General features: G+C 36.4%; 1 protein-coding gene across 1 annotated transcript in view; it reads right to left on the bottom strand.

Moving 5' to 3' along the window:
- The window catches only part of cracr2aa (calcium release activated channel regulator 2Aa), a 236,686-nt gene that overhangs the window by 3,733 nt on the left and 208,082 nt on the right, over positions 1-24,871 (bottom strand). The window contains exons 13-18 of the mRNA XM_051922934.1: positions 21,820-22,192; positions 17,813-17,945; positions 15,642-15,723; positions 14,971-15,085; positions 8,236-8,337; positions 2,679-2,755 (exon numbers count right to left, since the gene is read on the bottom strand). Coding sequence (XP_051778894.1) covers positions 2,679-2,755; positions 8,236-8,337; positions 14,971-15,085; positions 15,642-15,723; positions 17,813-17,945; positions 21,820-22,192 — 882 coding nt within the window. The remainder of the gene's footprint in view (positions 1-2,678; positions 2,756-8,235; positions 8,338-14,970; positions 15,086-15,641; positions 15,724-17,812; positions 17,946-21,819; positions 22,193-24,871) is intronic.

Genomic DNA, 24,871 nt, shown 5'->3' with positions numbered 1-24,871 from the left:
CCACAATGCTAATACATCGGAAATACACAATAATCAAAGTAAATTGTGACACCTTCTATAACAGATATAATATATTCATGCATTAACACTATGTATGAGGAATATTTCACACAATGGTGGCATACAAGTGAAAACATAAATGTTTTAATACCATCAAGCACATCTTTATATTCAACATGGTTGATACAAGCCAGAATGACCAAGCTGTGTTATGCCAGTTGTAAAAACCTGAAGCAGCCCAAAAACCTGCACTGCAGACACCCATGGCCCATCTTCTTTTCCAAAGTGACTGGTCACCTTCATTCCCAAACCAACCACCCCGGGCTTCTCACTGGCACAATGTTTCATGAAGCTTACAAAGAGAGGTCTGCCAAAATAAACTGAAAGATCTCTTTCTTGATAACAAGAAATAAAACTGAAATCTAAAAGGTGAGCTCTTCTGAACACTGATGCTGTTTTTCAAGATCAAACTAACCACCCCGACTTTCCCACTGGCACAATGTTTACTGACCAGGAGATGTGTATTTTCTACCAAAACAGGTCCAAAGATTTCTTTTTTGATAGCTAGAAATAAAATCAAAATCTAAAAGGTCGCATGAGATATCTTAACACCGCTATGTTTTTCAAGACCAAGGGGTTCAACTGTAATTGTTGGGTTAGAATTGCAAAGAGCCATCACTGAAAATTCTTATCAAATAACTGGAGCCAAAACATCAGGACAGAAGCAAAAGAGCAAGGATCAATACCAAAATACCTAAAAAACAAGGCAAACTGCCTCAAGACAGAAAAATCAAAAATTATGAGACAAGCTGTCAACATAAAAACAGTTCTTGAAATAAATGATACAAAAGTTAAACACTGGGAAATACTCTGTGATTAGAGGATAAGCTTTCACTGCTCAAAACAGAACTATGACCAGAAGATGAGTTTTGTCCACAAAAATCAAAACTCAAAAATTCTCTGTGCTCAAAAGTTAATATGCAACCCTTGAAAAGGCTCTGTGACAAAAAGGCAAGTGGTCACCAAAAAAAAATAAAATCTTTGTGACTGGAAGGTGAGCTTTTACCACTTGAAAAATCTTTGTAATCGTCACAAAATTCAAAAGTTGTAAAATTGTCAAAGACTGGAAAGTTAGCTTTCACCAATTGAAAAGACACCAGCCTGAAGGAGAGCTATCTCCATGGTTTTCAAAACTTGAAAAAGTACTTTGATAGTGTGCCACCGTACAACCAACCTCAAAAGAGCACTTTAATCTGAAGGCATTTGCCCTCTATGATTTCATGCTGAAAACCCCAAAATCATGGATGAAAGGATTCCTGTTACTCCCCTTGAATTTATTACCAAGTCTTCATGAGCAACAATGATGTCTGTCCTGGTAACTCATAAACTCAAAACTGACAAAGAAAAAAAACTTGTAATGCATTAACAAAACTAACAAAATAAATTCAATTTATCTACAGTGAAAATTGTTTAAAAGCAAGTCCAAATCACAACAAGCTCCACCAGCAATGGTTTATGATTCTAGCCTAACTTTTCACTCAAGTGCTTCTTGGGTGGGTAGCACTTAATTACTGTAGGACAGGAGTTGGGCAATGTCTGTCCTGGAGAGCCACAGTGGCTGCAGGTTTTCGTTCCAACCCAGCTGCTTAATGAGAAGTCACCTATTACTGATGAAGCACTTATTGCTTAAGTGACATTTTGATGCTTCATTCTAGTGGTCTTGCTTGTAAAGGTTCCCCACCCTTAATTGCTTATTTCAATCTTAAACAGTTGCATTCACTGTTTTAATGGATCCTTATTAGCAATATGATGTAAATGACAAAGTAGCCAGCAGTTCTCCATCTAACTTGTTTCCATTTACATCTCTGTGTGTTCATCATGCACTGTAAGAAAATGTGACAGACTGAAAATTATCCATTTTAGGCTTCACATCATTTGAATGATATGCTTGGAAAGCAAAAAATCAACGATATAAGAACCTTACCACTCCAGACTAACAAGCCATAAAATTAAATAAGGTCTGAGACTGGCAAGGATTGGTTTCTAATTAAGCAATTGGTTTGGAATTAAACCCTGTAGCCAGTGCGGCTCTCCAGGACCGATATTGCCCACTCCTGCTGTACGACAAATCAAACAAGGAGTCTCTCGAAGCTGGTGTTGCACTCTGGAGGTCTGCTACTGACACTAAAGAGAATCTTGCTGAAAATGCTCACTGCGATCTGTTTTAGGGGATTGTCTTCACTATTTTTAACAAAGTTTGTGTGTTGTTTGCATGTAGACTTTCCATGGTTCACATTCACAATTAGTGATTAATTAAACCAACAGAATATTTTTGTTATACGTTGCCCTCTCAAAGTTAAAGGAAGTTATGCTTAAAACACTTGTAAGGCCTGATCTGGACCACTGGCACAGCTTTGGTTCCTGCGTTATGACAGCGTAAAATTAAATCCAGAGACAAACTATTGGACTAATGTCAGTGGAATATGAGCTGTGTGGAAATATTACAGGTTGCTCAAGTATCATACATCATCCTATCTTCATATTGTACTATGGTTATAATTACATTAATATCACATTATGTACAATGTAAGATATTAAAAATGCTTTGCATTCCTTTAAAGAAGAAGAATAGAAGACCATATATCAAAATAATGGCTGCAGCATGACTTTTTACTCACCTGGCCAAATGAAGCATGGACTCTTTTACATTGTGACCAGAAACTGCACTGCACTCATAAAAAATTAAATCTGAATCCTGCAGAAAAAAATATATTAAAGTGTCATTTACTACTAATTTTGCTTTGGGCTATACGTTAAACAAGTTAATTTATAACAAGGTGCTTTCAGACACAGCACACTGTAATACACAAACAAGGTATATTACAGGTAGCTGCAGAAAAGCTTTGGAAACAGTCACTGAAGCAAGCTTTTTAGATATGATAACAGAGATTTACAGATATAAAATCAAGTGAAAATCACAAGTCTCAAAGTTTGGGATAAAGAAGAAGCATTAGAAAAAGAGTAGGATGTTTACAAAAGACTTAGTGTGTTACTTAGAGAGACACATGTGAAATTGAACAAATACATAATACATCAATTGAAATTTTAAAGATGAACACTACTGTCATCATCGGAAAACTGTAGAGACTGTTTTATTCCCTTTATCAACTGGTGGGCTTGCTGCACCAATTTCAGTATTTTCATTATGGCAAAGCCCATTACCATTGTACCTGTGACACTGGATAACTTTCTTCACTGGACGGACCACAGCATCTGAATGCCCAACTCTTTTCTCCTTGGACAAGTCCTTTGCTTTCAGCTAAACCAAGGTCAAAAAACCTGTGGTGACCAAAGCAAGTGGTTCAACAACATGCTCAAGGCCTACCCCTATAAAAGACTGAATCAACATAACTGGGAGACTTTAACCAAAGAATGTCCTCTATGCTGTGTTTCTCAACTTTTATTATCTTGCAACTCAGTTTTACCTTTTTAAGTTTATTTACGACCTGTTTGGTAAATTGATCATGAATATAATAGCGTTCCTCACCTAGCTTAAATGTAAGACTGGTGGGGGAATACTGGGTGGTCCCCTATGATGAATCGAACATAAAGACATTTCCACATTTGTTATTTGAGTGAGAATATAAGAGTGTTTTGTCCTCCTTGGTGGCACAAGCATGAAAATAAGAACAGATACATCCATATGATATCCATAGATGTAACAAGCCCACATATGCGACCTACTGTGACCCATTCACACATCCATGGTCGGCAACACACATTCAAAAAGTGGGTCGTGTCCTACTAGTTTAGAAAGAATGTTCTATGGTTCCCCACCGATTAATCAGGAAGCCATAGATATTTAAGACTATCCGTCTCTCTGAGGAGGACAAAATACCGTGACAGAAGGAGAGGGAAAAGTCTTAATGGGCATTATTCTTTTTCTGATAGAGCTGCAAAATGAAACCTAAAATTATAATGTTAATCCACCTAGCTGAACATGGCTGTAAGAGTTGGTCCATTTTTATTTTGTTTTAAGATTAATAATATTCTTAAATTCTAAAATTTGAATATCATCCATTTCTCACACTCTAAATCTAATTATGGCATCATGGAAGACTGAAGCTTATCCTGGTCAAGTCAAAAATAAACCCTGGATGTGGTGCAAGTCTGTTACAAGGTAAATTACCGCATACCGTATACCCATAATCTTTCACGCGTGACCAATATAAAGGCATCAGTTAACTTTGAGGTGTGAGAGGAAGCTGGAGTACCTGGAGAAACACCTTCAGAGACACATAAAGAATTACAAAAACTATACAGAGGGCGCTATGACCAGGACTCAAATTTGGTCTCCTGGGGTTGTGAGGTGTCATTGCTAAGCACTCTATGGTGATGCTATCCTTGGAATATCATACTTATGCCACATTCATACAGTACATAATTCTGTTTTTGAGAGGAAACAAAAAAAAAAAATTCTAGCAATGTCGAGTGTAATTAATAGGCTGTATTTGTAACATCTGTCCTCGAGGTGGAGCCAAATGACAGCAAAGGTTAAAACATTGCTTTGCCTTTCAGAATTTTTTTTAACTTTATCATTCCTATAAAGGAATAAGGAAAATATCAAGATATTAAGCTTTGCAGTTACTTGCCTTCAAAATCAGCTCATTACTACATAACCAAATAGTTTATTCTTAGAACCTCTGAGCCTAAAAAACTTGTCCTATGTTTAAGCAACCGTCTTCCTCTTCATCTTTTTCCACTTCTATGTGGGGTTTATGTGCTTGATCAACATTCTCTATAAAGCATGTTCCTGCACCTTGTCCCAAGTTAGGCCCTTCTCCTTCAGAACTTCTTTAACTATATCCATCCACCTTCACTTTGGCCTCTCATGCTTTCTCTTCCACTTAGTTTAAGTAATAATTATAACTATTTTTATATTAAATCCCATTGTAGGGCCCCATAACTCAAACACATACAGACATACAATATACTCAATTGTATCAGACAATTTCAGGTCACATAATAGTATCATGCCTCCTTAATAGCTTCCTTTAAGTACTCTCTTTAGTCTGAATAGTTCTTACAAAGTTAGCTAATCTGAGTTGAAGATATACAGTAAATGCAATTTGTTCAGCTAATTCTCATTCAGCTGTATGCCTTATGATGGGAGAGAAGATCAACACACACTGCTTAGATGAAAGAAAAATCTTTCAAATGTGACCTACTAACAAAACTTCACTTTTGTGTGCTCTGAGGGTGCTTAACCAAGACAAATTTCTGTTGATACTACATATTTAGTGAAAGACCTGAGAATCCTTCCTTCATAATTTTACCATCAAGTCAATATGCAACACTGCACACAGATAAATAACCTATCTACTGATGTTTTATAAGTGTTATAAAGATCTAAAGAAGCCTTTCTTAAGGTCGTGTTACCTAATTGAGTAATAGATGCATTTTTGCCGTATCTAAACTTAAGTGTTACCCATTCTTCATATTTTACTTGCTATACACTACCTAATTGAGATCCCTGACAGATTGTGCAACCATAATAACCACTCTCAATTATGTGTTGGCGTTTTAAGAAATGTACCTAAAAATTGCCAGGATGACATAATTTCTGAATCAAAGCAAGTGTCAACATCCTGTAAAACCCAATATAGACGTTTTCCAGGTCAAATTCTACCTCAGTTTCCAAGACTCTCCTGTCTCTGATTCTGTGTGAGCAAAGTTATAATACTCTCATGTCAAAAACATATTGTGCAAAAATATTTTTGTCAATGAAAAAATATTAATAGTACAACAATAACAGTCCACCAGTACTTGAATCCAGCCAAAGCTTTCTTAGACCAAGCCAAATCTAAAAATGAGCTTTTCTCTCTAAAATGTTCAGTATGTATAAGGAAATAAGCCTAAATTCTTAACACATTTAACCAGGGAACAGCCTCAATTTTATGTGTGAAAGAGCTTTATTATTGCATTTGTACTTTGATATTACAACAGTAATTTAACTTTATTAAGCTATTTGATCAATATGTAAATTTCTACATTCCATTTGTTCTCTTATCTACTCTCCAATTTATTATTGCATGAAGAATTACAATTTGTTCAAGAAACCATACAACATAATAACATTAAGTATAAAACTATAAAAAAAACTGCCATCAAGTAACACTGAATAGTTTTACAAGTCACCCTGTATTAATATATAAGACATTGTGAAGAGGCCCCTGACTGGAAAGAGTTCACAAGACCTCCAGAATAAGGAATAGTAACACAGCATCCAGGAAGGACTGGGAGGTGTAATGGAGGTGCTCTCCTCCCCACCCAGAACAGGGTTATCATGTTCACTGAAGTGATTCCTAGACTTCACTGGAACTGAAACAACTGAAGTGATGAGAACATAGCCAATGTGACATTGAATCAAACGTCAGTAGAAGATTTTGGTCAAAGGCTCAAATGTCAGGAAGAATCATGTCCATGAACTACAGCAGTGGCTTTCAACCTTTTTTGACTTGTGGACGATTGGAGGTGGATAATATAATGAACATATTTACTCTGTATCACAATTTGTCCAACCAATGGAACTAGAAATACATTAGTACCAGTATTATCTTTTTAACTCTGACTTCTTAATATAGAACAGATTTTACTGTCCAGATTTACTAACAGATCAGAGAGAAGATGATCCTCCTTGGAATTTCGAGAATCCAGATTATTACATTTACACCTGATACATAGGAGAAAATATTGTATAATTTTTCATTTGAAATACTATCTGAAAAGTGTTCACATTGTCTAAAAAACATGATCTGAGAAGTCACTGATTCGGAAAAATATTATATAAACTGACAGTTGGGAAACACTGATCTAGATTATGGTTATCAATCTCAGTTCCTAGAGTTTTGCAGTGGTTGCACTTTTGTTTCAATCACTTTCTCCATTATTAAATGTCTATTTGACTTTAACTGACTTGCATTATAATTGTTTCATTTTTGTTTGTTTTTAACAAGCTTCCAAACAATAACGAGATGCAAAATGGTGCACTTGTGTCTTTCAAATAGTATGTGTCTCAATAAAACATTTGACAAGAAAAAAGTGAAGGTCTTAGAAATATTGACCTGAGCATTTGGATAGTGTTCTTTGAAAAAAAGAATTGTTTTTTTGGAAATGTTGGTGTTGAAGAATAAGAACACTAATAAACTATACAATTAAAAAAAAGGGTTTTGTTGACAGCTAAATAGAAGAATGATTGGATTGGCCTACTAGGACTATCTGAGACCCCTGAGTTAGCTAGCCATCTTTATTGCTTTGCTGCCAGTTAAGGGAATAAAAAAAAACAATCAAGCAAGGCAGTGATAATTACAACAGAAAAGTCTGTTAAATTAGTAGCAGTAACTGGTTACTAATTCAGAAATCAGATGAATCTAAAACCTGCAGCCACTGCAGCCCTCCAGGATCTGAGTTTGATACCCTTGATCTAGACAGATAAAGTTCTTCTAGATAAAAGAACAACAAAAAAGGTCAAAAATGGGAGAAAGAGAATGGTGCAGGAAATTAACCTAAAAAACTCACAGTCTACAATGTATTGGTGTCAAAAACACAGAAAAATAATGAAGCCAAAGTCACCAATACCCAAAACTAGAGAATCAAAGTGTAAAAAAAAAATCAGATTTAATTATTAACACCCCTTGATCTGTGACAATATCCTGAAACATGGACAAAGGAAAAGCATGCCTCTTAAATAGCATCTGCATTAAAATGTCCTGCACTGGAACTTCTAGCCACCACATGGAAACAAAGAGGCAAAGTTGCCAACCAAAATATTGCTAGAGCTGTTTAAAAACACACAAAATGGTACTGTCCATAAGAAAAAAAAAACAAAACAAAAAAACACAAAACAGCAGCAAAGAAACATCAAAAATATGAAGTTAGAAAAGAATGAATATTGAAAAATAGCAGAAACAAATTCACCATGCTCAAAAACCCTTAAATCACAACAGACATTATGAGAAAATGAGGCATCATGTAGAAAAGTAACAGTTACTTTATACCTGTGTCTTCTTCCTTTGTCCCTTTCTTACATATTTTTGTTGATGCATTTTTGAATACATCTGGCCTCCTTCATATTATTCTGTGTGCTGAGGGATGCTGTAAGGGCCGCCATTCTATCCAAGCATCCAGTCCAGCCCAATTAGAGCTGCATAATCTGTAGGATATATTAATACCAACCTTGGCTAACTGCTCAGCTAGTTTCATTTGAACTTCTCGGTCACTTTCTTTGTCAGTTTTGTTTCCAAGCAACATGATGGGAATATTGTCTACAGCTCCCTCCTGCAAAAAAACATGAAGAAATTGAATTGTAATCTAGTCCCCATTAGCACTGCTTTTGCCTAATTAATGTAAAGGCTTTTTTGCATTACTGTCAGTAGAAGGGCTTTCAAAGTGATGAGGCCAGTTGTACACAATGGTAAGAGCTTCTATTGCAGCTAGTTTACAAACAGGTGAGTCATACATAAAGTTTGCTAATTTACAAATTGAGATTTTTATTAAAAGGCAATTTTCCTCAAAGCAGTAGCCTAAGAAACCCAGCATTGATATCACTGCAGCTTAGTAACACACATTACACTGTTTTCAGCATTCACAAAGAACTGTTTCAAAAGATGAGCTTTATTTGAAGAAAACAAAGCTTTGCACATAATTTGAGATACACTCTCACCATAATTTACTGCCAATGACTATACTCTTAACAAAAAACATTTCTTTCTCATCTTTATATTTCTTTTTAACAAAACTATGTACAGTACTGTCCAACACAACCCACTATATGTTAAAACTGATCCACACCAAAATTTTCTTTTAAATGTGAATCAATATACCGTATACTTAATTTTTTCCGAATTTATCTTGAAATCTACTTTGCATTACAGCTTTTTGAAGGTTTTCAGGAGGATAATTAACCTTTGAGTTGTGCATGTCAAGCAGGCTTTTTTCTTCCTATTTTCTGATAATAGCTTACTTCTGTCCATCACCTGTCTTTGTATCATTCTGAGTATGTTAGGATGTCATGAACTAGCTTACACAAAGCACAGAAATACTTTTACACAATACTAAACAACAGGATTGCAATGCAGAAATGAAATGATCTTGTAATATTATTTATTCAAAACTGAATTCTCAAAATCAAAATTATATGGGTCATTTGGCCCTATTTAATTCATGTTTCTTCTTATCAATTGTTTAATGCCTATCTTTTACAATTTTTCATTTCAAAAGTTTGCACACATGCTCATCAGTGAACCTGTATTTGGATTGACCTGTAGGGTCCATCACAACTCACCCACCTAAACTGGGTCTTGCACTCACAACGACACCACAAACCAACTGAACTCATATGTAATGTCTGAAGCAAGAATGAGTAGTATCACTGTTAACAATACCATTGGTGCACCATAGCAGGCTCCCATGTTAAAATATTTCACACTAGCATCTAAAGAGGCACACAACTACAAAGCACTGTCCATTATTCCATGGTCATTAAGTATAAGTGTTACGGTTTCTCTTTAAAACAGTAGAAACTGCCTCTTGAGAGAGTTCTATAGAAAATTCACTGTTGAATAAGGGCAAGAGGAAACATGCCATTACCTTTCATTATAACCAATACATAAACAACTATAATAATAATAATAATAATAACAATAGTAAAAATAATCATGTTATATTTATTGAGCACCTTTCACAAACCCAAGGTCGCTTTACATACAGAGTAAAAAAAAAATTACACAGATGACAAAAGTTCGTGGAAGAGGAAAGTTTTCAGTTGAGATTTAAAAGTGCAGAAAGAGGAGCAATCTCGGAGAGACTGAGGAAGAGAGTTCCAGAGTTGAGGGGTTATAGCACTGAAGGACCTGCCTCCCAGGGTGGAGAGTCTGGTGCATGGGACAGTAAGGAGAGTAACTGCTCGAGGACGTGAGAGAGTGACAAGGAGTGTAAGGAGCTAGTAGCTGTGTGAGGTAGAGGGGGGCAAGGTTATGTAGGGCTTTGAAGGTGAGAAGCAGAATCTTGAATTTAATCCTTGATGGATCTGGTAACCAGTGAAGCTGGGAGAGAACAGGGGAGATATGAGCAAAACGCTTTGTGTAGGTGAGGACTCTGGCTGCGGGCTTCTGAATATACTGTAGCTTCTGTATAGATTTTGCAGGGAGGCCAATGAAGAGGGAATTACAGTAATCAATACGAGACATTATGAAACAATGAACCAGAGTTTGAGCATCAGATAAGGACAGAAATGGACGGAGGAGGGCAATGTTACGGAGATGATAGAATTAAATTTTGTAAAGAGACCTAATGTGTAGCTCAAAGTTAAGTGATGAATCAAACAAAACACCAATATTTCTGACAACAGGAGCAGGTTTGACAAGTGTACCATCAACAGAAACAGAGAAATTGGATGCCTTAGAAAATTGGGATTTTGGACCTACCAGTAGCACTTCAGTTTTATTGGCATTAAGTTTGAGAAAGTTATTTTCCATCCATAGCTTAACATCAGTGATGCAGTCAGTGAGTGTGCTGGGAGGTGAATCTGTAGGGGAGTCTGTACTAAGATATAAATGTATATCGTCTGCATAACAGTGGAAGTAAGGCCTTGTCTGCGAATAATCTGACCCAAAGGAAGGATATAAAGTAGAAAAAGTAATGGCCCAACTGATATAGAACTTATCATAGCAAAATTGAAAATTTTGAAAATGTAATTCAAAGAAAGAACATGAAATTTTACAGTTTATTACTAAAATACAGCCCAATACCTAGACTAGACGGTCAAAAGCAGCCACTACTGAATGAATACATTTTTAGTCAACAGCACTGCCCCAGATTCCTGTAAATGGTTATAGTCAAATCTTCAATCATAATTAGATTTTGATTTTCTACAGACTACTTTCATATTTACCACTTCTTCAGATTTAAAACAGTCTTACACTTTGAATCTTACCTTCTAACACTATATCTATTAAAATTTTCAGTCTGGCATTCACCCCAGCTGCAGTTATGTAGTGTAACACTGGCCGTAGCCTGGTTTGAGGTTAAAGTTCACAATGGATTTTTAATAACTGTAGTAATCACTTTGGTTGTTATGATGTCCCTTTCACTTTCTCTTTCTGTTTTTAGTATGCTATAGTGCCAACTGTCATTTTGCAGGTGAGAAATATAAATGCAATAACCAACAATATTTGAGATACACATTTTAGTTATGTTTGATATAAAGAGAAACTATTTAGAACAATATGATATGAAATTACTAATAGTTGATTCTTTGCTTGGTTCACATACATCTGGTGCTTTAAAGGTTGTTTATCATATGCAGCTGTGGGTAGCCATGCCAACCCCTGCACCACTATCACTAAAGCTGGAAAAAAGTTCAGTAAATGAACAGATGGATGAAAATACAGCATCCTACACAATACTCCAGGACCGAGCTTGAGAACCGTTAACCTAAAACAATTACTTCTTCATATTTTACGAAGAGTTTGGAAAATCTATTGTGCACGATCACACATAATTTTTTTTTCCAGTATGAAGATTGTTTTCAGTTAGTTGTGTTTGGTTGTTAGATGGTAGAACACTGAAGATGCAATAAGATGTTGTTGGCCTGAATATTTTTTTGTATAAATTATTGCATTCACAACAGAGTGTATCCACTAATGGAATGTCTGCCGACTTTGATAAGTCAATGACATATAAATTGACTCTACTTGAAAAATTTGTTCTCTCAAACAGGCAATGAGTGAAGCACCTTATAGTTTATATACTGTTATAATCCAAGTTACTCTATTCTGCAGTGGAATAAAGAACATATACATGTTGACAAATGAATGACATAAATATGTGTAATTTGAAGCACAAATTTCCAAATCTACAGTAGATAGCTGCCTGCCCCACAAAACTTCTAACACTTTCTTAAACCAGAGAATGCAATTTCAAATCATGCCCATCCAATATTTGTAAGGTGTGTTATTTGCAGTAATGGTACCTTTAACATGTCATTAAATGTATAAATAGATGGATTTTTGCCTGTGATACATTTTCCATTTAGTTTAACAGACCTAAAAATGAAACAAGTGTAAAGTGGATATAACAATGCAGAAACTATTTACAGAGCAATATGCGAGCAGCGTTATACATCCTGCAAGAAATCAAACACGCCTGGGGCCAGAAATAAAAGACAGGTATTGCTTTTACAACGTCACGCGAGACCAGGTAGTGAGCCATCATTTAAAACAAGTCAACAGACCTCTAAGCTAGCAGTTGTTGGATTGCTTTTGGCAGGCAAGCATCATGTGCTCCGAGCTCTTAAAACAACAACATGCAACAGGCAGAAGAAGCAGCTAGAAAGCAGTAAAAATACAGCAAATGATCTAAAGACATATCCTTAGCGTACGTTCAGCCGTAACACCCTTCACAACACGAGCAGCAATATACGCCTGGGAAGAAAGAGATGTAACCATGCACTGGGCAGGAAATAAAGAAAAAACTTTATAAAAAAGAATTTTTAAAGTAAAAGTGAAAATATGTAACAATTCCCAAGAAAATAACAATCTCTTTAAATTGTAGATTGCTTGCCTAAGGTAAAGTCATCCCTGATGAATAGGGACATGGGAATGAGGGGTCCTTTCATCGGATCAGCGCTATTTCAGATGTGGAATGGCAAAATGGGGGAGGCAGCTTGATGAATGAGGTCTCCAGGACTTCAAACAAATCCAAATCATATTATGTGATATCATCTAATGTGAAATTCTACTCCGTACTCCTAGAATTTTTATTTTTATACTGTATTGAGGATTTATTCTGTTCTATGTATTGTACTGTATTGTATTGACCCCCTTCTTTTTGACACCCACTGCACGCCCAACCTAACTGGAAAGGGGTCTCTCTTTGAACTGCCTTTCCCAAGGTTTCTTCCATTTTTTGCCTACAAGGGTTTTTTTTTGGGGAGTTTTTTCTGGTCTTCTAAGAGGGTCAAGGCTGGGGGGCTGTCAAGAGGCAGGGACTGTTAAAGCCCATTGCGGCACTTCTTGTGTGATTTTGGGCTATACAAAAAATAAATTGTATTGTATATCCGGTAAACCAAACACAGGGTTGGCGAGCGAAGCGAGCAGGGGGCGGAGCCCCCTAGTATGTTATATATATATATATATATATATATATATATATATATATATATATATATATATATATATATATATATACACAGTACTGTGCAAAAGTTTTAGGCAGGTGTGAAAAAACGCTGTAAACAAAGAATGCTTTCAAAAATGGAAGTGTTAATCATTTATTTTCATCAATCAATAAAATGCAGTGAATGAACAAAAGAAAAATCTAAATCAAATCAATATTTGGTGTGACCACCCTTTGCCTTCAAAACAGGATCAATTCTTCTAGGTACACTTGCACACAGTTTTTGAAGGAACTCAGCTGGTAGGTTGTTCCAAACATCTTGGAGAACTAACCACAGATCTTCTGTGGATGTAGGCTTCCTCACATCCTTCTGTCTCTTCATGTAATCCCAGACACACTCGATGATGTTGACATTAGGGCTCTGTGGGGGCCATACCATCACTTCCAGGACTTCTTGTTCTTCTTTACGCTGAAGATAGTTCTTAATGACTTTGGCTGTATGTTTGGGGTCGTTATCCTGCTGCAGAATAAATTTGGGGCCAATCATACGCCTCCCTGATGGTACTGCATGATGGATAAGTATCTGCCTGTATTTCTCAGCATTGAGAGCACCATTAATCCTGACCAAATCTCCAACTCCATTTGCAGAAATGCAGCCCCAAACATTCAAGGAACCTCCACCATGCTTCACTGTTGCCTGCAGACACTCATTATTGTACCGCTTTCCAGCCCTTCAACGAACAAACTGCCTTCTGCCACAGCCAAATATTTCAAATTTTGACTCATAAGTCCAGAGCACCTGTTGCCATTTTTCTGCACCCCAGTTCCTATGTTTTCGTGCATACTTGAGTCGCTTGGCCTTGTTGGAGGTATGGCTTTTTGGCTGCAACTCTTCCATGAAGACCACTTCTGGCCAGACTTCTCCGGACAGTAGATGGGTGTACCTGGGTCCCACTGGTTTCTGCCAGTTCTGAGCTGATGGCACTGCTGGACATCTTCTGATTTCGAAGGGTAATAAGCTTGATGTGTCTTTCATCTGCTGCACTAAGTTTCCTTGGCCGACCACTGCATCTACGATCCTCAACGTTGCCCGTTTCTTTGTGCTTCTTCAAAAGAGCTTGAACAGCACATCTTGAAACCCCAATCTGCTTTGAAATCTTTGTCTGGGAGAGACCTTGCTGATGCAGTATAACTACCTTGTGTCTTGTTGCTGTGCTCAGTCTTGCCATGACATGAAACTATCTTCCACAACCTCACCTTGGTAGCAGAGTTTGGCTGTTCCTCACCCAGTTTTAAGCCTCCTACACAGCTGTTTCTGTTTCAGTTAATGGCTGTGTTTCAACTTATGTGTGACATTGATGATCATTAGCACCTGTTTGGTATAATTGCTTGATCATATACCTGACTATAATCCTACAAAATCCCTGACTTTGTGCAAGTGAACCTATAAGAATTGATGCTGGTTTGAAGGCAAAAAGTAGTAACACCAAATATTGATTTGATTTAGATTTTTCTTTTGTTCGCTCACTTTGCATTTTGTAAATTGATAACAATAAACAATCATTATTTATATTTCTGAAAGCATTGTTTGTTTACAGCATTTTTTCACACCTGCCTAAAACTTTTGCACAGTACTGTATATATATATATATATATATATATATATATATATATATATATATATATATATATATATATATATATATATATACGCACATTTATATATTAAAAGTTCAGAAGCAACAACAGTGTTGTTCATTGACGATAATTATTCACTGGTTTTAACAGTCCTACCTGCACACTACTCAGCCATTGTCTTACTGATGTAAAGGTCAGTTCAGAGGTAATATCGTATATTACAACAACTCCATCAGCCTTTCGAAAAAACTGCTTTGTTATGCTTCGGTATCTGTTAAAAAAAAAAACAAAATAGAAAATGATAAGAATACACTGGACTTTTACATGGCAATAATATTTAAAGACAGGCACAAAATGCAGAAGAGGACATTATATTATTCATTTCTCAGACCTACTTATTTATTCTAATACACTACAGGGAGAAGATGATATATAGTATGTACAGTTCAGATTCATGTTTAAACAAGCTAGAAAAAAACCTATTATTTATTCATCCAATACACCCATTTTCTAGCCAGCTAACTCTGCTTCAGGATTATAGGATGCCACAGTTGGTAGCTTTGGATACAAGGTGGGAACTACTGCTGCATAGGGCAAGAGGAAATTGCCAGGACATCCATGTACACTGTTGGACTCACTTTGGGAAACTTTACAAATGGCCATTACACTAATACACGTGTTTGTGATGTGGGATGAAAACCCATACAGAGACAAGTGGTGATCAAGCCAGGATGCAAACTCCTCATCCATGGGTGCTGTACTCACCAAGCACTGGAAAACAGTTTAATAACAAAGGAAAATAAATACAAGAGTTGCAAATATTATACCTTTCTTGCCCAGCTGTGTCCCACAACTGGAGTGCCACCTTGCTTCTATCAACTGTGACAGTTTTTACACTGTAGTCAATTCCTGTTAAAAAAAAAATCCAATATCTCAAAAATACATTTTTAGATATCTTAAAAAAACATTTCCAGAATTAAAGCAGACCAACTTAAAGTAGTTATTTATTTAAAAAAGGGAAAAGACCAGAGCATACATTTGAAGGCAAGTTCTAGAAAGTTGATTCTGTTCATCTGGACATAGTTTTTTTTCCAGGGAGATATGTTACATTGCTCATCCAAGTGACTTCCTCAATCTCAGTTGACTGCAGGTTTCTCCAACCTTATAAACAAGGAGGCCATTTACGTGAAAAAGGAACGACCATCTCTGAACCAAGGAGGGGGCCTAAGGGTACATCTTTCACCATCTTACAATGCTGTGATTGCAGCCATTCCCCAACTCTCTTGATCACACGGCCCATTGTTAGTCAAAGGTGCTATTTTCGGTCATTGGTACTGTTTATAAGGTTTAAGAAACCTGCAGCCAACTGAGACTGAGGAAGTCACTTGGATGAGTGATGTAACGTATCTCCCTGGGAAAAGAAAAAAAACAAAAAAAACAACAACTATGTCCAGATGAACAGAATCAACTTTCTAGAATTTCCTTACCTGGATTATTGTGCATGCATTGAGACATTTGAAGGCAAGTTTACAAACATGAGAAAATGACTTTAATGTATTAGTGCATTGTTGTTTTAGAGAACATATACAAAACAGATCTTTACAAAATTAAGATACCAGTACTGTTGAGCCAAAACATTATGATGTCCTAACTACAAAAAAATTCTTTATTGCAACTTTAGCAATAAAAACACAAAATTCCAAATAATGTTCAGTAGAGATCAACCAAAGCCACATTTTCCATTTTTCTTTGAATACAAAAATTAGTGTTAAAAAAAAAAAGATAAAAAATTGAATAGGGCTTTCAGGCAAAACTGAAGATAAAGCCAAAAATTAGACTTCCTTTACAATTTAGTCATAGAAGTTTAAACATGTCTAAAAAATGGTATTTTTGGAATATTAATATAAAAGTTAACATATTACATGAAAGCAATGAATCATGAAGTAAAACAATTTTTTATTATATTGTACATAGATAAACTCTGTATCAACTCTTACTTATACATCTACACAACCTATAACAAAGCTGTCTTAAACAAATCCTCCTCCACAAACAGTCCATATGCCAAATGCTTTTGAAGACATACACTAAAAACAAGCAAAATAATGTGAATAGTGTTTTATTTTAAACCCAAATGTTAATGGGTTAAAGTTAAGTACTATTGTTTACCTGAGCCTAACCAGAATAATTATATTTACTAAAGATAGGGTGAGAAGCTCAGTCATCCGGGAGGGGCTCAGAGTAGAGCCGCTGGTCCTCCGCATCGAGAGGAGTCAGATGAGGTGGCTCGGGCATCTGATCAGGATGCCTCCAGGACGCCTCCCTGGTGAGGTGTTCCGGGCACGTCCAACCGGGTGGAGGCCCTGAGGAAGACCCAGCACACGCTGGAGGGACTATGTCTCCTGGCTGGCCTGGGAACACCTCGGGATTCTCCCGGAAGAGCTAGAAGAAGTGGCCGGGGAGAGGGAAGTCTGGGTATCTCTGCTCAAGCTGCTGCCCCCGCACCTGACCTCGGATAAGCAGAAGAGGATGGATGGATGGAGATAGTTAAGTTTCATTTTACCACATTTGTGACCATGTTTAAAGAACTCAAAATATAATTTCTTTAAATTCTTATGGAATGTTTATTGGTCATGCAAGCCTCAGCAGCAAAACAACCACCAAAAATGGTGAACCTAAATATTGTAAGGTTTCCTGAAAGACAGTTTTAAAAACAAGAAATTTCAAGTAGAAAAAAATTAACTTTCTGTGTTAAAAGGAGAGCACATTGACCTATTTACAAAGAGTATGTTATGTCTTGATCATATGTGCCAAAATAATCCTAAAAGCTCATAAAATGTAGTATAAAAACAGTACAAAACTGGCTTCATTGAATCTCTTTTAATGATTTGATATATAATGAAGAATCAGTTGTTTGTATTCAGAATTTAGTTACCACAGGCTCATTATAATAATGCCTCAGGACAGAATAATATTACACAGTTATCTCACAACATACCTACAGTAGCAGAGGTGCCTGGGTAAAAACAGTCATCACAGAATCGTCTCAAGAGGGATGTCTTCCCAACACTTGAATTTCCAACTAGCACAATTTTAAACATGCGATCTGGGGTGGAAAGTGTCCCTTCTTCCTACAAGACAAAAAAATGCATATTATATTAGACTTACACATATAAACACACACTTCTCAATGAATATGTACATAGGGCAGCACCATAATGCCACCCAAAAACAAACAGTCATAGGTGTATATAGTACACTGAATGTAAATTTCCTAAAAAATGAAACCCACATTGGTAAGTACTCCTTAAATAATAACAAACCCTGTTGGAAATAATAATTCTAAAGACAAACCCTGACATCTGATTAAGATGCAGGATGAAATTAAAATTGCACCCTAGACCACAATCCGAAGGTTTGTACTTTACAGTACACAGTCTGCCTATGTTTTGACAAAAATGGCTATTAGCATATGTAAAATGAACTGTAATATTCAAATATTTTATTCTTCCTTTTACTGAAAGGTCAAATGCATTTGAGATAATTAATACTAGAACATGATTACAGATATGTTCGCAGGATATTCAGCACTAAAAAAAAACATTTGTACAAAAACCACCAAATCTGCAGCATTCAGTGTTGTTTACGACACCTACACAGTTCCTCCATGCTGATATCTGGTAGCTAGGGAGACCCGACTATTATTGTAAGCAGCTGCTAACTACAGTAGGTGAATGTTCTACTTATTTCACACATGCCGCTGTGGTTTTATTAATCAGCACTTACCCATTCATTCCTTTTTTGTCAAAGCCTCTTAAACATTTTAAGCTTCAGATTTAGAGAACAAAATAAAAGAGGCATCAAAAGACATTACTGATGTTTTAATTAGATACATTGTGAATATTGTGCAGAAAATGTACTCCTGTGCTAAATGCAATGAAGCCTCTTATGCTCATTGAAAGGGACTGTAAAATGAAGATGGTAATTTAAAATAAATACGATTCACAAGATAAAAAATTGAAATACTAATGATAGACATTTTGAATGTAATTATTTTTTAAACTGTTGGATTATTATAACTACCTGAATAACTGCATTTTTACTTTACACAGTAGATACTGAAAATTAATGAAAACTAATCACAAAAAAGGTCTGAACACATTTTATGTTCATTTTAAATATATACAGTATATATATATATATATATATATATATATATATATATATATATATATATATATATATATATATAATCCATTATTTAGATATACAGTATAATTCTGAAATCATACATACTGTATAATTGGAAATGCACAAAGATTTACTTCTTATTGTAAGAGAGATGCAATGTCTTTTGGCTAGGATGCTATATTAGTGATGCGGTTTACGGCGTTGGCTCGGTGCAGAATGGGTATTTAACTGGTGTTTTTATTATTTGTTTATTTACTTATAAAATCTGAAAATTGAGTACATGTCCCACCAGAAGGGAAAACCGTAAGAGCCCTGCATCTTCATTCTTCCTTTGTCTCTTTACTAAACTGATGCCATTTCTTCCCAATCTTTGTAGTGTCATTTTATTATTTTATTTTTTTTTTTTAAATATGTACCATTCTGGCCAGCTCATTAAGAAGAGGGTAGAACAGAAGAACAGTAGTTTCAAAACTGGTTTAAAAAACTTTTAACAGGTATTTAGCAAGCATTAATACATATTACACTGGGATAATTTAACGTTTTTATCTTGGATTTAAACGATCATCATCCGCATGATTTCTTTTCACCTTTTCCAGATGTGCTAATTACATATTTAAGCTGTTATTCAAAAATGAATGAGCTCATAAATAACAAGAAATTGCAGCATTTCAGCATTTTGTTACTGAGTTACATGTGCTATAATAACCAGGTTGTTCACAGAAGAGCGGCTGCAAAACGCCATGTAAACTCTTATTCTGATTAGAGAAACCAGGTTAACAAACTGATTTCTCTCGGAGTACCCTGGATATGTGGCCATGTAATCCCTTTACCAGGCTACAGTTAAGGGATTCAGCAGCCACAAGCAGAATACAGTTTAGGCACCAACAAAAATACACTCCTGAGGCAAATGTTTGGCTGATTGCATTATTCTTTTCTCTTAACTGAAATAATCTGTCTCAATATTTCAGAAATCTCTAAATTTATGCCGATGGACTGAGCATAAGGTGCTAAGCTCAGCAGTACAATCTAAGAAGAAGTGTTACGGTTAATGCATTAAAAGTAATGTGCCTTACATAGTCTGTTCAGTTTTTAATGCAACAAGTGACCTAATATAATACTTATTTTATTGAAGTAAAAAATGCCTGCATTATTATTATCTCAGCCATACTGTTAGTAAAGCAAGAAACAAACATATCAGTACATTGCTTCTTTGCAAGGCACCATTGCATAGCCAAGCAGAAAAGAGTGTGCTGCGTGCAATCTGGTAACAGAAGCATATTAAAAAATGGTGATATGGTGAGTGGTGAAATGTAAATGGCCTGCTGTAATCAGTGAGCGTGGATGTGCTCTGTTCAAGGTTGTTGCCTTTCTCTCCATGATTCTTGGTCAGGCTCTGACAGCCTAATCCCCTTCCTTCCCCCAACCCCGTATTCCTACACTGCAGTAAATGGATTTGAAGTGTGATAAAGAAGAGAGACGTAAGGAGAGAAAGGGGATATTTACATAGTGCTTATTAAACGTGGAGCTGCATAAACAACACTGGAGAAGCAGGAACTTAAATTTTTTATTTAAATTTTTCCCATGGTTTCCCGACTCATCCCTCTCATTTGGTTTCAATTTTAAGACAAAAAAACTCCAGCACAATAACTACTTTTAAAGATACTAAAGGTATTTTAGTGTTATAGATAGATAGATAGATAGATAGATAGATAGATAGATAGATAGATAGATAGATAGATAGATAGATAGATAGATAGATACTTTATTAATCCCAATGATCTTGTCATGCACAAAAAAACAATATGCTCAACATTTATAAGAGATTTTACTTTACTCACCACAGTTATAGCATAAAACCAGCTATAACTCACACTGCAAATTACATTTTAATATCTTCAAATGCAGGAAACAGTGTACATATTTTACTGAGCAGCTTTTTATACTATTGACTACAGCACTGTACTATGTAGTCTTAAAAATATACCTGCAGTCTAAAGTGCTGCTCATACATCGATTACTGTACATATCATATTTAACCTGAATAAGGGATCCCCCCTTCATTGCTGTCTGTACTTTTATTTTTTATTTACTTTTTTTTTTGTATGATGCCTAGCGGGAGCAGCCGAAAGAACAAGATAATGCCATCTGGAATTATTAATTGAAGGAATTCTTTCAAGAAACTATGATTATTGAAATGCTTTATGGTCAAACTGTTAAAATCATTTACTTATTAATATAAACTTAATTAAAAATATGGCAGATTGGATCTTGGCTAGAACTTAGGACAGTGTTTGTCAACCAGTGGATTTCTACCTAAACCTGGTGGGTCATGTTGTTTATATTGGAAGTAATTTGCGGTGGGTCACTGTTCCAATGTTTATGCTTAAATCACCAAGGTGGAAAACCCCCCTTTCCTCTGCTCTGACAATCATGCTGAAATCACCAAGGAGGGGTACTCTGACAAACACGGAATCAACAAGGGGGACCACAACCTCCTCCCCGACGATTGTGCTCATATCACCAATGGTGGACCCTGTGGGTCGTGAGAATACTAACATGGAAAAAAGTGAGTAGTGACACCTAAAGTATTGAGAAACACTGAACTAGGAAGTACAACCAAATAATTCTCTATACTGTTGCTAACCACTGTGCTACTGTGCTGCCAGAGTATTACGTATAATGGAAATCAAATTTCAGTGGCAACAAGTTTGCGGTTTACAGTGCCATTTCATACTTTGTCTCCAGAACAGGCTTACAATGACCTCAATTCAATATTTTGTCAATACAGTATTTTTAATGCTTTCAGAAACTTACATTTCCGACCGTCTCCTTTCCCACTGGTTGCCCTCTTGGAGATGACGGTGCTTCACTGCTTGAAACCTGAGCGGATTGCTTGTTGATAACTTCATTTGAATCTACTTCAGTAGCTCTGTCTGCTTTGGCTGCCAATTGTTCATTTGTTCCATCTACTTCTTCCTCTTCCTCTTCCTCTGCCCACTCATTTAGCTGGACCTCATACTCTGCCTCTAGGAACTGGGGTAGATGATCTTCTTCAATTGAAATGATTCTTTGAAGATGTATTTTCTTGGGTAATTTGTTATCAGGGTCTTTGTTAACTTGGTTGTGACCATTCAAAGTGCCAGAATTTCTTCGCTTAGAATTAGCAAAGACGTCATCTTCATCTTCACTATTTGAAAAAAGAAAACCAGAGGGGATTAGAGTTAATTTTTTGGGTTAACATCTCTATAGTACATTGTATTATGTTTGAATAGGAATAGTAATAGTAGTAGTACTAGTATTGTTATGTGAACTGATTGTTTAGTTCTATAATGCCTAAAATATCAGATTAGTTTCTATTAATTATTTCTAACAATGTGCATTAAACAGATGTAAGTTTAGAAATTGCAATAAAAATAAATTCTGGCCATAATATTGTAGCCTCATGAGATATAAACCTCAAAAAGCAGAGGAAAAGATTACTTTGGAATAACAAAAGTAACTGAAAGTTAACTCCAATATAAAAATACAAACTTAAAAATATAAGATTTCAGTGACAACCTTTTTTATTCTCCTTTCATACAATTACTAATGCAGTACTATGGCACCTTTTGTGACAATCATAAAGATAATTACACTACGGTCAGATTTAACTGAAAACAATTGACTGTTCATTCTGTTTAGGGAGACTGAAAATGGTTTAGGACAAGAGACAGTCATTTTTTTTTTCCAAAAATGATTATCAGTTTTAGTATTCAATTTCAACACTGACAACAACAATATTTATTTATATAGCACATATTCATACAAACAATACAGTAATCCCTCCTCCATCGCGGGGGTTGCGTTCCAGAGCCACCCGCGAAATAGGAAAATCCGCGAAGTAGAAACCATATGTTTATATGGTTATTTTTAGAATGTCATGCTTGGGTCACAGATTTGCGCAGAAACACAGGAGGTTGTAGAGAGACAGGAACGTTATTCAAACACTGCAAACAAACATTTGTCTCTTTTTCAAAAGTTTAAACTGTGCTCCATGACAAGACAGAGATGACAGTTCTGTCTCACAATTAAAAGAATGCAAACATATCTTCCTTTTCAAAGGAGTGCAAAGCAAGCAGTCAAAAAAAAAATCAATAGGGCTTTTTGGCTTTTAAGTATGCGAAGCACCGCCGGTACAAAGCTGTTGAAGGCGGCAGCTCACACCCCCTCTGTCAGGAGCAGGAAGAGAGAGGAAGAGAGAGAGAGAGAGATAGAGAGAGATAGAGAGAGACAGATAAAAAAAATCAATACGTGCCCTTTGAGCTTTTAAGTATGCGAAGCTCCGTGCAGCATGTCCTTCAGGAAGCAGCTGCACACAGCCCCCCTGCTCACACCCCCCTACGTCAGCGCAAGAGAGAGAGAGAGAGAGAGAGAGAGAGAGAGAAAGGAAGCTGGATAGCTTCTCAGCCATCTGCCAATAGCGTCCCTTGTATGAAATCAACTGGGCAAACCAACTGAGGAAGCATGTACCAGAAATTAAAAGACCTATTGTCCGCAGAAACCCGCGAAGCAGCGAAAAATCTGCGATATATATTTAAATATGCTTACATATAAAATCCGCGATGGAGTGAAGCCGCGAAAGGCGAAGCGCGATATAGCGAGGGATCACTGTATAGCTCAAAGTGCTTTACAAGACATTAAAGAGAAAAAAAACAAGATTAGGAAATAATATTAAAGAATAAATACCAAAAGAAAAATTAGGCTGGAGAAAAAACAAAATCTGCAGGGGTTCCAAGGCCAACAGACCACATTTCCCCAACATGGCAAATGGCTACAACAGCATGCAAAGTAAATCCTCAATTTACTCGCTGCTAAATGCTCTACATATAAGAGGTGTACACCTATAATTAATTTCATGAAGCCCATAATTCCTAATGGTATTTATCTTATTGTTACTGCAATAAAATAAGTTACTCCTAATCTGGCAGGCTTCAACAGGGGTCATTCTACTGAGATCGCTCTACTTACCGTTCTCGGCAGATTACATATTGCTAGAAGAACCAACATGTCATCTGTCCTCATCATAATATATGTCTCTTCTACCTTAGACACAGTAAACAACCAGAACCTCCTTGACACCATCTCTGACCTTGGCATCACTGAGACTGCCCTCTCAGGTGGTATGAATCCTACCTCTTGGGCAGATCCTACTGTGTGGCCTGGCGAGAAGAGATGTGAACGGTGTATCAGGCATTCAACCAAGGATCCCCAAGGATTAGTACTGAGCCCTCTGCTCAGCAGGCCTTCACTAGGCCCTATGATCCAGTCCCATTTATTCTGTTATCAGTCCAATGCCGATGATACACAGCTGTGTCTGTCATTTCCTCCAGAGGACCACAAGGTATTAGGCAGAATCACTAATACTAATAACATGTATCACTAATATTGAAAGCAGGATGAAGGAATAACTTTTCCTGCTCAACCTGGCAAAGATAGACCTTCTTGTTATACTGGTTTTTCCCTCTCTTTGGCACTTCAATCACTACACCAAGGTTGCGTACAGAGATGATGACCAGCTGTCCTTTGCTGACCATGTTGCTATGGTCTCTCCTTCTTGCTGATTCACTTTATACAACATCTGCAGATTAGACTGAATCTGACAAGAGTATGCAGCACAAAGCCTGGTCCAGGCTTTGATCTTGTCACATCTGGATTAGTGCTACTATACTCTGGCAGGAGTAAATGCATTTGTCACAAACCTGCTGCAGATGATTCCAAATGCAGTGGCAAGTCTGGTGTTCTGCCAGCCAAGGCAGGCATGTCACTTTCTTTTCAGATAACTACATTGGATCCCTGTAGTGACACATATTGAGTTCAAATCCTTGAT

The sequence above is a fragment of the Erpetoichthys calabaricus genome, chromosome 1 (genome assembly GCF_900747795.2).
Source record: "Erpetoichthys calabaricus chromosome 1, fErpCal1.3, whole genome shotgun sequence".
In the NCBI taxonomy this organism is placed as follows: domain Eukaryota; kingdom Metazoa; phylum Chordata; class Cladistia; order Polypteriformes; family Polypteridae; genus Erpetoichthys; species Erpetoichthys calabaricus.
This window is presented reverse-complemented; position numbering and strand designations above follow the sequence as displayed.